At 38.2% G+C, this 13,300-nt stretch overlaps 1 protein-coding gene across 4 annotated transcripts in view; it reads left to right on the forward strand.

Annotated features, from left to right (window-relative positions):
• VTI1A (vesicle transport through interaction with t-SNAREs 1A) overlaps positions 1–13,300 on the forward strand; it is a 272,255-nt gene that overhangs the window by 156,692 nt on the left and 102,263 nt on the right. For all 4 annotated transcript variants that reach the window (XM_014958879.1, XM_014958861.1, XM_014958889.1 and 1 more), the window contains one exon: positions 9,595–9,665. In XM_014958879.1, the coding sequence (XP_014814365.1) occupies positions 9,595–9,665 (71 nt within the window). The remainder of the gene's footprint in view (positions 1–9,594; positions 9,666–13,300) is intronic.

Below are 13,300 nucleotides of genomic sequence, written 5' to 3' on the forward strand. Positions count from 1 at the left end.
TTAGTCTGTGTAAGCGAAGGCAACGTTGCAGATGGAAATAGCTAGCACTTAGCTCATGTGTGTGAAAAAGGAGCAGAATCCATGGCTGCATTGGTCCTGCAGGGTAAAAATGAAAATATAAACAATGGGAAAAGGACTTGAAATGTGAAGGTATAAGTGGAGGAAGACAGGATTGCATAAGGAGTGTGGTGTAAGACACTTCTCATGCAAGTGCGTAAGAAGCAGCGCAGAGATGTTTATATTGATGTTTTGTCCCATTAGGTGCAGGTTTTTAAATTACTGTATATTTCAAATGAACACAAAGTCTAATTGGTGGGTATAAATATCATTATGTATAAAACCAAGATTCAAAACATAATAAGATATGCAAACTGCCAAACTTCGTCACCAAAGGAAAGTACAGCTAAGTGAGCATTTCCTGGAGATCCCTCGAGAGGCCAGAATAAAATTCTGAGTTAGGACCTGGACCATGGGCAGCCCAATAAGCTGTGGACTGTCCCTTCCATCTGCTTCTTGTCCCTCCATCTCCAAGAAGCTGCTTCAGATCTGCAGAGTCCTGAGAGAGGAAACATCCTTCTCTGTGAGCAAAGCCACTATCATAACAAACTGGAGTGCATCGCACATCACACGGTTTTCTAGTTGTAAATTACCCACTGAATAAACTAACATTGTCTTGAAAGGATTTTTCCCTCTCTAAATTGCCACATCTTTGGAAAGATACTACATTTTCAAGGGAAACTGAAGCTTCATGAATAATTTTGAATTCATTTTGCCTCCTTTTATAGATCAACTTTTAAAAGATTTTTTTTTTGGTTTGGGTAGAAACCTTGAACAATAACTTTCCTCAGCAAACTCTTTATTATTATTTTTTAAACCTCAGTACTTTTAGCCTCCAACTTTGCAACACAGTTCTTTCATATGGCATTTAGATTTTGAGAGATTTAGTTGCTGGAAAAATGGGAAATGTTGAAAGGATGAGCTAATTAATGTTTCCTCAGCCTATCTCAAGTAAGCTATTGTGTTAGAGTTTTGCCACGTTTGTAATTTATGCCTGTTAAACCTTTTTTTTATCATCTATTACTGACTTCTAGGCTTCTGTTTGCACTTACTGTCTGTAACAAGCATTTCATTTTATAAGGAGAAAAAATGGTTTCAGTTACTTTTACTGTACCCGAAAAGGAGAATGGGATTTGCAAATGATAAATGGGGAAGTTGACTAGCTAACTAATAAAGATTTGTCTTAATCAAGTATGATTTGTCAGAACAGGAGCGCACCGGGGTCAGGGCACACGCAATGAATAATACAGCATTCACTGGAGAAAAGGACCAGGCAAAAGGCCTCATAAATATGCTGCGATTACCCATTGCTAATTCGTATTCAAAGAATGAGTTGCACTGAAGCCAGCTTCGAGGTTGCTGAGCTGTTCACCTGCTTTGTGGGCTTTCTGATGTTTAAGAAAGTTTTATATATATATTTTTTATATATATATACTGTTTTCAGAATGCTTTATTTTGGCATGGACTGCTACACTTTTTGGTCAATGATTTTAAGCATTATTTATTAATCATCCTCTAGGTTTGTTTTATTTTTCTAATGCCTGGACACTATTTTATTTCTATTTTTTGTTGTTTAAATATGAATGTGAATACAGCAGGAGATAGTTCCATTCACATTTAAAAAGAATTGCTGAACAGTGCAAGAAAGGTTAAAACGCTCTTTAGCTCCGCGGAAAAATTAAAGATCAAAGAAGCATAGACTTTCTGCTTGTGTTGCAGCTTCCCTGACTTTATAACAGGTCTGTGGTTTCAGGATAAACCTGGTACAGCAGGATGTTGGGGGAAACCTGAACAAAACCAAATGTCATTTTATTTGGCTCTGGCTTTGTTTTCAGTTGTTGACATTGCTTTTTGGTTGAAGGAGCCATTGCTCAGGTTGAAATGATTGAAGGACAGACTCTTCTCATAGATTTTCTGATGTCCAGAAACTGAGATACTGTAAAGAACCTTATTCCTGTTGATAAGTTTTGTTCTTCAAGACCCATTTACATATATGGGTCATGAAGAATCAGTTTAAAAATATATATTAAATTGTTCCAGTGTTTACAGATATAAGTAGCAGACTTTGTTCTTCATCTTTGTACTGTGTAAATGTCATATGCAGGTTTTTTTGTAGTTAAATAAGTTTGGAAAAAATCTCTTGCTCCACACTTCAATTTTAAAACATATTTCAACATTTCAAAACGTTTTCTTCTCTTTTGAAAACCTAATGTAACTTTGTTTTCTGGTTGGCTGATAGTCTGTCTCGTCTGTTTTGTACTCAACTCTGTGTCTTGAAGTGCATTTATTACTTTAGGAGTAAATCAGCTATAGAGGTAGGGCCAACTTTGCAAGCCTCAAGCTGCCGAATGCAGGAGGCGAAGTTGCCAACTCTCTGCCTACACATTTTAAGTCTTTGAAATAACCAGTACCACAGGGCCCAGAGTAATTATTTACACTGCTTTGAGTTTATAGCAAACTTGGTAGATGGTGGAGTGTTTTTGATTAAATTATGCCTATGAATCCAGCCTTAGATAAACGAACCAAAATTCACTGTTGTGTCATCCCAGTGCTGTTTGAAGCCATAGGTTTCATTACGTGATGGTTTGTGGCTCAAGTTTTAAAGGGTGTCTTTTCTGCAACTTAATTTAGATGGAATTGGGATTGTTCATACTCTCCCCTGCTAAATCACTTTCAGAAAAGATTGGTAGTAGGGTAATGAAGCAGCATCCATTCCCTGCACCAAGTCCAGAGCGAGCAGGGACTTCTTCTGTCCTGACAGACCTTAAAGGAATAGGAAAAGAAGATGCTGAGGGTTGGTTCCCAACTTCACTTACATAAATGATTGATATGGGGGTAGCAAGTTGTTTACTTATTGATGCACTAAGCAAGGATTCCTTTTGCCTGAGAGCTTTTTTGAAGGAAGAGGGGGTAAAAAAAAAAAAAGAAGCAAAGGGAGGAACTTGGAGCGGATGAGCATTGCCGAGCTGGTGCGTGGTTAGAACAATGGCTGGACTTCAATGTAGACAAGCACTCAGGAGAATCAAAGTCTGCCACCTCCTGTGAATGTTGCTGTGAGGTGGTTAGTGAGGGAGCTCAGATAGATGGGTGATGGGAGTAGAGAGAGAAAAAATACATCAGTTAGTCAGAGATGAGTAGTTTTATACCAACAGATTGATGTAAGTTAGGTTTTCAGAGAAGGTATGAAACCTTAGAAAAAGAAAAGGCTACTGCAGGTGAAGTTACTAGGTCTGTCGTATATCATCTTTCTCCTTTCTTTTTCCTATTTTCTTCTCATTCATCTACTTTTTTTTTCCTGGGGAAGGATAGAATAGGCCTGGACCATAGGAGGTGTTGGTTACGAAATGTTCCCAGTTTGTTCTTAAAGGCATGTGGCATCTTCTTCAAATATCTTTTCTTCCTTATTTTGAACAAAGCACAAAGCCTGAATTCTGCTCAGGTGTTCCGGATGTTTTTCTTTCTGGTTTCCCTGACCTCGGGATCAATGGACCCCTTTTACTATTGGCCAAAATAATTTCATGAAGATCCATTATAACTTATAGGGACCTTTTTCATTTGAAAAATGGTTGTATTTTAAGTGTGGTGGACATCTTGGACTTTGGAGGATTGGGAGGTATTTTTTAGGTGTTTTTTGCTTTCACAGTAACACTGGGCAACTTCTTTTATCCTCTCTTGCAACTGAACTTCTGACAGCTCTGGAAGTGCTGGATGTCCTCAGTGTATGCTGTTGACTGTCGGTATTCTTTCTACCGGTACAGCACATAGAATCATAGAATTGCCCAGGCCGGAAGGGACCTCCAAGGGTCATCTAGTCCGACCCCCCCGCAGTCAGCAGGGACACCCCCAACTAGACCAGGTTGCCCAGGGCCTCGTCGAGCCTCTCCTTGAATATCTCCAGGGATGGGGCCTCAACCACCTCCCTGGGCAACCTGTTCCAGTGCTCCACCACCCTCACAGTGAAGAACCCCCTTCTAATCTCCAATCTAAATCTGTTCCCCTCCAGCTTGAAGCCATTTCCCCTCGTCCTGTCACTACAGGCCTTTCTAAACAGGTTCTCCCCAGCCTTCCTGTAGGCTCCCTTCAGGTACTGGAAGGCTGCTATTAGGTCTCCCCGGAGCCTCCTCTTCTCCAGGCTGAACAACCCCAGTTCCTTCAGCCTGTCCTTGTAGCAGAGGTGCTCCATCCCCTTGATCATCCTTGTGGCCCTCCTCTGGACCCTCTCCATCAGGTCCATGTCCTTCTTGTATTGAGGGCTCCAGACCTGCACACAATACTCCAGGTGAGGTCTCTGCTGAAGAGGCCAACTAGTCCCTACAGCATGTAGCTAATTTTTATTTTATTTTATTAAGTGACCACTTAACAGCATGCAGATTAACCTCTGTGGCAGATTCTTGAGGCTTTTGAGCACGAACTCTCGTGTTTCACTGTTCTGTTAATGTTCTACAAATTGTCTCTCCACTGACTTATAGCCATTACATTATCCTTCATTTATCTGTATTAACCTGTACTTGTCGTTTAATAACTTTAATGATCTAAATCCTTCTGTCTCTAATTATATTGGCTGTTCAATGTAAATATATATCAACTGCAAACTTGTAAATTTATAAGACTTTTACCTGTGTCCCTACTCTTAAAAATATGTCATCACTTTCTTTATTAACTTTCAGCTGTCAGACGTATAAAGCTTTTGACTCAACCCTGAATTCTTCTAACTCCTGCAACATATATTTTCCAAGTTTGTAAATCTATGTGCTGTCACCTCTGAACAGCTAGCATTTAACGTTTTCTAGCATTTTTTTCCAGAAACTGCTGGGGTGATTTATCTCTTTTAGTCTCCTAAAATCTAAACTTTTAACCTGTCCAAAATGGAGCGGCTTTTGGAAAAAACTGTCCCAACCTTGAATATGTTTAGTGAGTTTCTGCCTGCGTCGGTGTAGTTCTTCTCCAAAAATCTTGCATAAACTTTTGCTACGTCTTCAGAGCATGAGTTGTCTCTGTGCAAAGACAACAAAGAAGTGCTCTCCCCAAATGGTGTTATTCACTAGGCAAGGTGAGGATCTCAGGGAGGAAGTCTTCTCCAATTCCTGCTCTGATTCCTTCTCTCACAACACACAGTGGTTTTTTGAGTTTATTTTCCGTAGAACAGCCATCTTGATTTTTAATGTGATCTTCTGCTTTTTCCAGTGTAAATTGGTCTTTTCCCACTTCTAATTATATTGCTCAGATGCATGCATTATACATATGATGAGATTGGCCAAATCATACTTCCAGGCATCCTCTCCATGATTTGGTTGGTTTTAAGGGTGTGGGGTTTTTTTAACGTTTTAAGCCATATCAGAATACCTTCTGCCTCTTATGAAATGTTTTTATTTATACACACACAAGGTACACTTAGAGAGGAAAAGTGCTGTATAAACCATGTTAGATTCTTTTATTTTTCATATGAAAAGAAAAATGAGGACTCTGTCTTCAAAATCCATAAAATACATGTTTATTTATCCAAAAGCCTGGAGAGGCTCATTCTGTATCATTCCTGTCTCTTGAGTAAATATATTAGTCATTCTTAAGGAAAAAAGTATTATTGACTCAAGTGATTAGAAAAAGCTCTTTCAAAATCAGTTTAGCTAATAAAGTAAATTAATGCTTAAATGGCTGGAGGCAAAAAAGGAAAAGAAACACCAATCAAGCACAACTTATTTTGCATCCCTGATATGTGTGTAGGTATTAGAAATGTAGCTTTGTGGAACATATATTGAATAATTATGATTTGTACATATAAATAAATACTGCACACAAGTTACAGACAAATTCCAAAGGAAGGACATATCCAGGAGTGTCAAGCATCACTAGAAATGATCCTTATCTTCTGGCTTTACCTGAGTATAAAAGTTGAAAACCTTGTGCCAATTTTTGCACACATGAAGGAGGAAGTTGGGTTTGCGTTTGCTGGATTTTGGGGGGTTTGTTTTTTCTTCAGCTGGGGAAAGCATCTTCATTCTTCTAATTAGGTTCAGTGTTTTAGGGTAAGAAATGTTATATTTTTTTACATAACACAGCCTCATTGAACCAGGCACCATTTGTGTTGGACTCACAACACAGCATTATTCAAGTGTTCAAGAGGCTGATTTCCCCTACCTTCTTCAAACACCTTTAAGGTGGAATACATTTAGAGCTGTGAATTTTACCATTCACCCTTTAAGGCTGATGCTTGTTAATATGAAGTTATGTACTTTTTCAGAATTATTTTTTTCTGTTCATCACAGCATTGTTTAAGACTGAGATAATTGCTATATTGAATATTCCTGCCCTCTGTCAGTACACAGATAATAACGATGTAAATGCATTCACCCTTCTGCTTCTCATAGTTTAGCTGTAATTTTAGAACATAATTTTATGCATCTCTCTGGGAATTTCGGTTAGAAGAGGCAGCACCATGTGGTCTTTTGTAGGACTTGGGACTGCAGTGTTCTAAACATTGTCCCTACGTACCAACTAAAAGGTAATCCCCAAATAATTGACGTTGTTAAGATTCTATGGAAATAGTCCCATTACTGGCAACATGCAACACCCTTCAATTTGTGTATTGGTCTTAATTCATGCATCTGCACTACAGTATATCTTAGAAACCTGACCTTTTCACATAACTGTAGTAGCATCGTCAATGATTTGCATTATAAGTAGTCTGGAAAGATCTATGGAGCGCTGTTACACTAAAAGCATGAATCTGCCACATAGATGGAGGTTTTAACTGGCAGGAAAACATCAGAGTTGTGGGGAAACTTGAAAAATTATAGCAAGCAAATAGCAATGGCAGCAAGCTTGTAATTAGCGGAATTGTGAGCTAACGTTACCTTTTTTTTCCCAGCCCTGGGCACCTTCAGTTGCAAACCAAGTGAGAAGACATGTCTTCATGTCATTTATAAGTCTGTATTTTCTTTATTTATTAATATTTTTGTTTGACTGTCTTGACCTTCCCAGCTAAAAATCAAGTTTCACTGTCATCAGTGAATTTTCTGAGTAGAGCAAGGATATGAAGAGGATCTGTGGATCAAGGTGTCAATTTATGTTTGCAAACTTACTGTGAGATTATGTTACCTCCGTTATGTCTCTTTGTTCAACTTATGTTGTTATTTTAGCCCAAAAAAGGCCAAAGATCATCAACTAAAGTGCACGTAGAGTAAAGTTGCTCCTGTAAAATTGATGATCCGTCCAATTATTTATCTATAGAGGCTGCTGGGAAGAAATGCAACTATCTCAGTTCTCAGACCCCTCTGCTAGGTTGAACTTCATGGCTGAAGGTTTAATCCCTAAGTGTCATATCAACAATTCATTCTGTGATATTCTGGCTGACATGCTCTCCTTCCTTATTTATTGATGTCTTCAGTCATCGACAATGAGAGGAAAATACACTATTCGTCAAAGTGACGGTGTTTTACCCTCACTTACAGTTGATGCTGCTGTCACATTGATGGTTGGAAAATAAACTCAATCATTATAAAAAGCTAAGAGTGTGAACTTGCCAGTGACAGGAAGAAGATGAAAAAAAAACCCACAGTAACTTGCTTAAAATTGGTGTAATAAAAATAGAGCTGTTTCCTATAAAGATATTTTTGAGCTTTGTGAAATACCAAGCCATTTCAGCCATTTACTTTATAGTTATTCCTTTGAAGGAAAATCTGCTCCTCACACTCCTTTATGTCTGTGCAAACATACATATAATTTTTAGCAATAAATATTTGTTATCATTCCACCTCATGCTACTTGGTTAGTAATTTGTTGATTTTTTTCCTCTCTATTTTTAAGGGATTTTGCTTTGTTTTTTCTCCCCCAGATTACATTGAATGCATGTATCTCTTTGTGTATTACAGTATTTTGAGTGCTTTGATGAGGAATAAGCTCAGCATAGTTTCATCCAGTAAGTCCTTTGACATGCAAACATAGGCAAAGCTCTCTTGAATCACTTGCTTAGGCTACCATTTGCGTAGCTGTACTGCACCTTACAGCATTTTAACTCAATAACCACATATCTTACCACATTTCACCTTTGGGAGGCATTGTATATACAGCTAAAAGTAAAGAGCAGCAAGCCAAGAGGGACAAGATAGCATAATGAGGATGTCAATTTGTGGTCAGATATCTGAGGAAATATTTATCTTACTTGTACTGTACTTGGCAACAGATAGAGAAATATATAAGTAATGAATTTCCTTAGCCTTTATCTGGCAGAGTGTGTACTTTCTATTAAATAGATTTAGGGGAAAAATATCTCTTGTCTCAAATTTGTAAAGTTCGGGTTGATTCTACTTTGGATTGTTTCCTGAAAACGGACTGTATCTATGAAAAAAAATAAGAATAGTCATGTTTGCTCTACTAACATATTGGTGAATTTTTAATGATTAATTTTCTAGACACTCCCCACATAATGATATTTTAACATCTCACTCTTTCATCAGAGCAAAAGCAAGGCGTGATTTTTGTTGTTTATGAAAAAAAAAATCATGATTTTGTTATTTCACTCAGTTTTGGTGCCTATCTCTGGCAAGGCAGCTAAGTAGCCTAAATGAATGTGCACAGAAATGCTGGCTGTCTCACACATGCTGTGTGTCCTGAGGCAAGCTACAGCTGCTACAGCTGCTGGGGTCTCTTTCCCCATCTGTAAAATGGGAATGATTTAACTTCTTTTTCTCCTTCAGGGAAATACAGAGAAATACAGTTTCTTAATGTTTCTATAGAGCTTTGAAGATTAAAATCTCTTCTCTATACTTGCTGCTAATATTTCAGTGTGAGAGGAACATTTGACCGAAGCTGTTTGGAGAGTAAAGTTTTGGTGCCTTGTGTTGTCTTTGTACCATATCTTGTGGCCTCCCCGCTATAATTTTGCAACCTTTTGTTCAGCATAAGCTGTGGAAGCAAATAACCCCTATGGAAATAATGGTGATGGCAATAAATTAATGTATATGTCTGCTGTTAAAAACATCAGGAGATCCATGTCTCTGAGCTTGCCAAAAATAGTCCATGATGGAGCAAAATAGACACCAGTAACTGGGCTTAGCCTGAAATAGTTTTTATTTAAGCATCAGTGGTAAACACTCAGAGGCATTGATAGTGGATGTCTTCTAGTGGCTTTAGAGGTGTAAGGATGGCTGATATTTTAGCAAAGGCTTCCTGACTTCCATTCTAAGACAAGAAGTGGGCTTGAGGAGCATGTGGGAAGCATGAACACCCAGTACTTAGGGCGATTCTGGAGGTCTTCTTGCCTTTGTTTCACAGCCCAAAGGTCAGCCTTGGTTCCCAGGGCCTACACAACCTCGAGAGATTGCAAGGTGACAGCTTCTGATTTGGTTGCTACTTCTTCAGTTTTACATTGCTTGAAAAACTTAACATTTACTATAATGATGTCTTCCTCTTTGCAGTTAGGAGAAGTGATTAGGCTACCACATGTATTAAATGCTGTTGTTACTATCTAACCTGGCATTTTGAGGCCTTACAGTCACAAGCTATACTTTTCCTAATTTACATTTTGATTTTTTAATGCAGAGCAGATTGGACAGGAGATGCTGGAAAACCTCAGCCATGACAGAGAGAAGATCCAGCGTGCTCGGGAAAGGGTAAGTTTGATAATAAGTAATTGCTGGTCTCGGATTTTATGTTTTGGGCAAGTTCTCTGTGCATACAAAAATAATCTAGCATATTCATCAGTTTTATATAAATCAGCTGCTGTCGTGAGATATAATCACCATTTGCAGTGAAGCACTTAAACAATGTCTAATATGAGCCCAATCCTGCAAAGCTTCTCCTACAGGGAATCATCCTGAAGTCACCAAACCCACTGTTGGAAGCAAGCTTTTTTGTCACATCATAGTTAAGTCAGGTTTCTGTATTTCAGCGTCCATTGCAGTGACTTCTCGGATTTTCAGTGAAACAAAGTTCATTATCATGACTTAGCTCCTAATAGTTGAGCAATCTCATTCTTTGTAGCTACAAATGCTAATAATTACCTCCTCAGGCAATTCTGTGCGAAAGAACAGGTAGTGGTTTATTACACTGCTACTCCATCACTGCAGTCAAGATAATATATCGGTGTCATTTTTTTGGCATCTGTTGCCTCCATAGGCATCAGCTCTACTCTGTAGAGTTAAAGATGCTGAGAAGGCCAGTCCACCCAACGCATACAACTTCTATGAATTCCAGTTTAAGAAATTTGGCTCCTTGGTTCTGATTTCTGCTCACAGAACCAGGGGTGACTGCACCAATGACTTTCTGTCCATGACACGTTGATCAGATACCTTCAGAGTGTCCAGATTTGCCAAAGCTAAATTCTCCTACAGGCCTCTAGCTGGCCAAGGCCACTTAAGAAAACTCCTGTATCTGTCCCAGGGAGCTTCATCACCTGGATAACTTTGATTGGTAAAACCTCATAGGATGGCTTTATCAAGGCATTTACAGTTGCTTTCTGAAGTCCTGGGCATTATCTACTTTAAAACAATAAGTATAACTAAATCATTAAATGTAACTAAGGATTGTGAATGTTTACCAACTGTTGTTCAGGCAACTTTATTTGTGTCCTATTTAATCTCCGCTCCTCAAATCCCTAGTGACTGCTGAGTCTGAGGTGCTTTTCTGTTTCTAGCTGGACAAGTAAAACCTAGGCAGTGGAGATGAATAACATGTTTCCTTTTCTGCTGATCCTAAAAATCCTCGGGAAAGAGGGAGTGTATTTCTGATGACTCCGTACACATCATTTGTTGCATAACTTTTCTGTGCTTTCCACCTGAAGAGCAAATTCTTTTGATGCAGGGAGTGAGATTAAAAATAAAGGTATTCTAGGAAGGCATTTCCCATCACAGTTCAGTGGAAGACCTCAAATTCCAAGTTTTTATCATATGCCACTTAAAATATTTTTATTAGGGAATTTGGAAAAATTCTTCATTGGAGCCACATGAGTGTGTCTGTCCCAGCTGTCTGTATACTCAGATGTACAGTCAGGGATGATCTTGGATAACTGGGCAAGTTTTCCATTTTGTGGAAACTTTTTAAAGACCAGGATAGAGGGTGCTCTATTGATGCATAATAGCTTTACACTCAATACATGGCATTACTGTCTTATCAACCAGGGAACAACGTTGTCTTCTGGAAGTCAAACATCAACTTGAGTATGATGGTCGGGTCTTACCAGTTTAATGTTGTGAAAATTAGAAAGATTTTCTTATGAGCAAAATTTTAATGAGTTAGTGTCTCTCTAGTTTGTTTACACATATGAGTTTTTCTGTCTGCAGTGTAAAATGTTAGAATGAAGAAAAATGCAAGATGTAGCTACTATCATTTTGAATAAATGAGCATGAAGTAGTGCAAAATACATATGTGAAGAGGAATTACCTAAACTACTTCTCTTTAAGCCAAAAAGAAGGGGTGAAAGCTCTGCTACAAGAGTCAGATAGGTTAACTGGAATATAAAGGACTCTAACATGGAACAATTTTTAGGAAGATCTCAAATTAAAATGTGTCTAAGGCAGACAAGATATCAACATCAGCATCTTGTTCGTCTTCCTTCCTTTCTCATTATTATTCTTAATAATATTTTTTAAAAGCTTTCTTAAGTACAGGGTAGATTTGCCAGTGCTAATATCCACACATCTCCACAATGTTTTCACTACAGCAGTTCTGCAAAACAAGGAAGTTCAATCATATGCCATTTCACAGGTTTGCATTCCACCAGTTCTTTGGCTTCTGCAGTGTGCTGGTACTGGTAAAGAACTGGTGGAAGACACACCATCAGTTTTTTCAGTTTTAAATAAAAACAAACTTACAGTTTGAAACTCTTTATGTTGTTTTTTTCTGCCAATGCAGGAAGAAAAGGTGTTTTTTTAGTGTTCTCTTGGGAGGTAGCTAGAGATCTTCCATCTCTGTGTGTACGTATTTGTTTGTTTCTTAACATTTCTTTTGCTTATTTTGTGGGGTTTTTTATTATCATAAAAATAGGAGGTCGTTTTGCTTAGAGGAGTTTGTCAAACCTCTAAGACTCAGCGTCCCCTTCCTAACTATCAGCACTGATTCTAGCTGTCAGGTAGAATCCTGCAGCAAGAGAGGAAAGTTAGGATCAAACATATAATGGTAAAAAGGAGAGAGCTACTTTTCTGTGAAAAGGGAGGAGAAGCCCCAAGTGTTAAATGCATCTTTATGAATAATAAAAGACCAATGAAAAGCATACATTTGTACTTCAGATTCCCTTCTAGCATAGATAAGAACTTGGCTTTTTAATGAGCCTTTTAAAAATTATTGTGACGTTTTTTTCTTCTGTTGCTTGTGTCAAACTGGGCTAAACTGCTTTTCTGGAGCTTGAATTGTCTAGATGAATCAGGAAAAAATGAGGGAATGGCCTCCCTGGAATTTAATGCTCATCTTTGTTCCATCATGGCACATAATTACAGAGATCTGAGAGCTGGTGCGAGCCTTCCCACTGAACGTGATATTGCTCAGAGCAAGTCTTGGTTGGTGTTATCCAGTCCCAGCTTCTCTTTGGTATTTTCTTAATACCTTTTACAAGAACAAGGAGGAAATTCATGCAAAAAGGTTGTGTCATTGATTGCAACTACTGATTTCAGTAATAAGCATTAAATCTGGTAGCAAATATTTACAGTATTGGGCTCCAGAATAGAAGCTGGATTTAATATTGCTGCCGTGCATGTATTCAAGGTATAATAGTGGCTTGTTATGGTGAAGGTGATTTGTTATTGGAAGGCTGCCACTTTTCTTGGCAGTGCTACTGTTTTGATGGATTTATAACACAGGATGCATTTTGTCTTCTCCAACAAAGTTGCTTTAGTAAGAAGTCAATAAGTCAGGTAATCCTTTCCATCTGATTTGATAATGAAGAGGTAAATATTCAGCTTTCATAAGGAGCCGAATGTTTTTATGTATGTACACACAGCTGTGTTTTGGGGCGTGTTTGAAACAGTGGGCTCTGCTATTTCATAACTGACAATCATTACATTATTGTTTACAGTAGATTTTGATGTCCCACTGGTTCCAAGATCTCTAAAGATGTCCCAAGATGTCTCTCCATTAGCAAAAGAGGAGAGTAACTCAATTCTTCCTGTACACCTCCTCATTTCTAGACTTCCTTTTCGGGGACACGAATAAACACAAAATCAGAGGGGAGGTTTTAATCCCTTCTAAGGAACAATAGAAGCAATTGTTCTTTCATATGAAGTTCATTTGCTTCATAAATTTTCATCTCCACAAT

This window comes from Calidris pugnax, unplaced genomic scaffold (assembly GCF_001431845.1).
Source record: "Calidris pugnax isolate Ruff unplaced genomic scaffold, ASM143184v1 scaffold4, whole genome shotgun sequence".
Taxonomy (NCBI): Eukaryota; Metazoa; Chordata; class Aves; order Charadriiformes; family Scolopacidae; genus Calidris; species Calidris pugnax.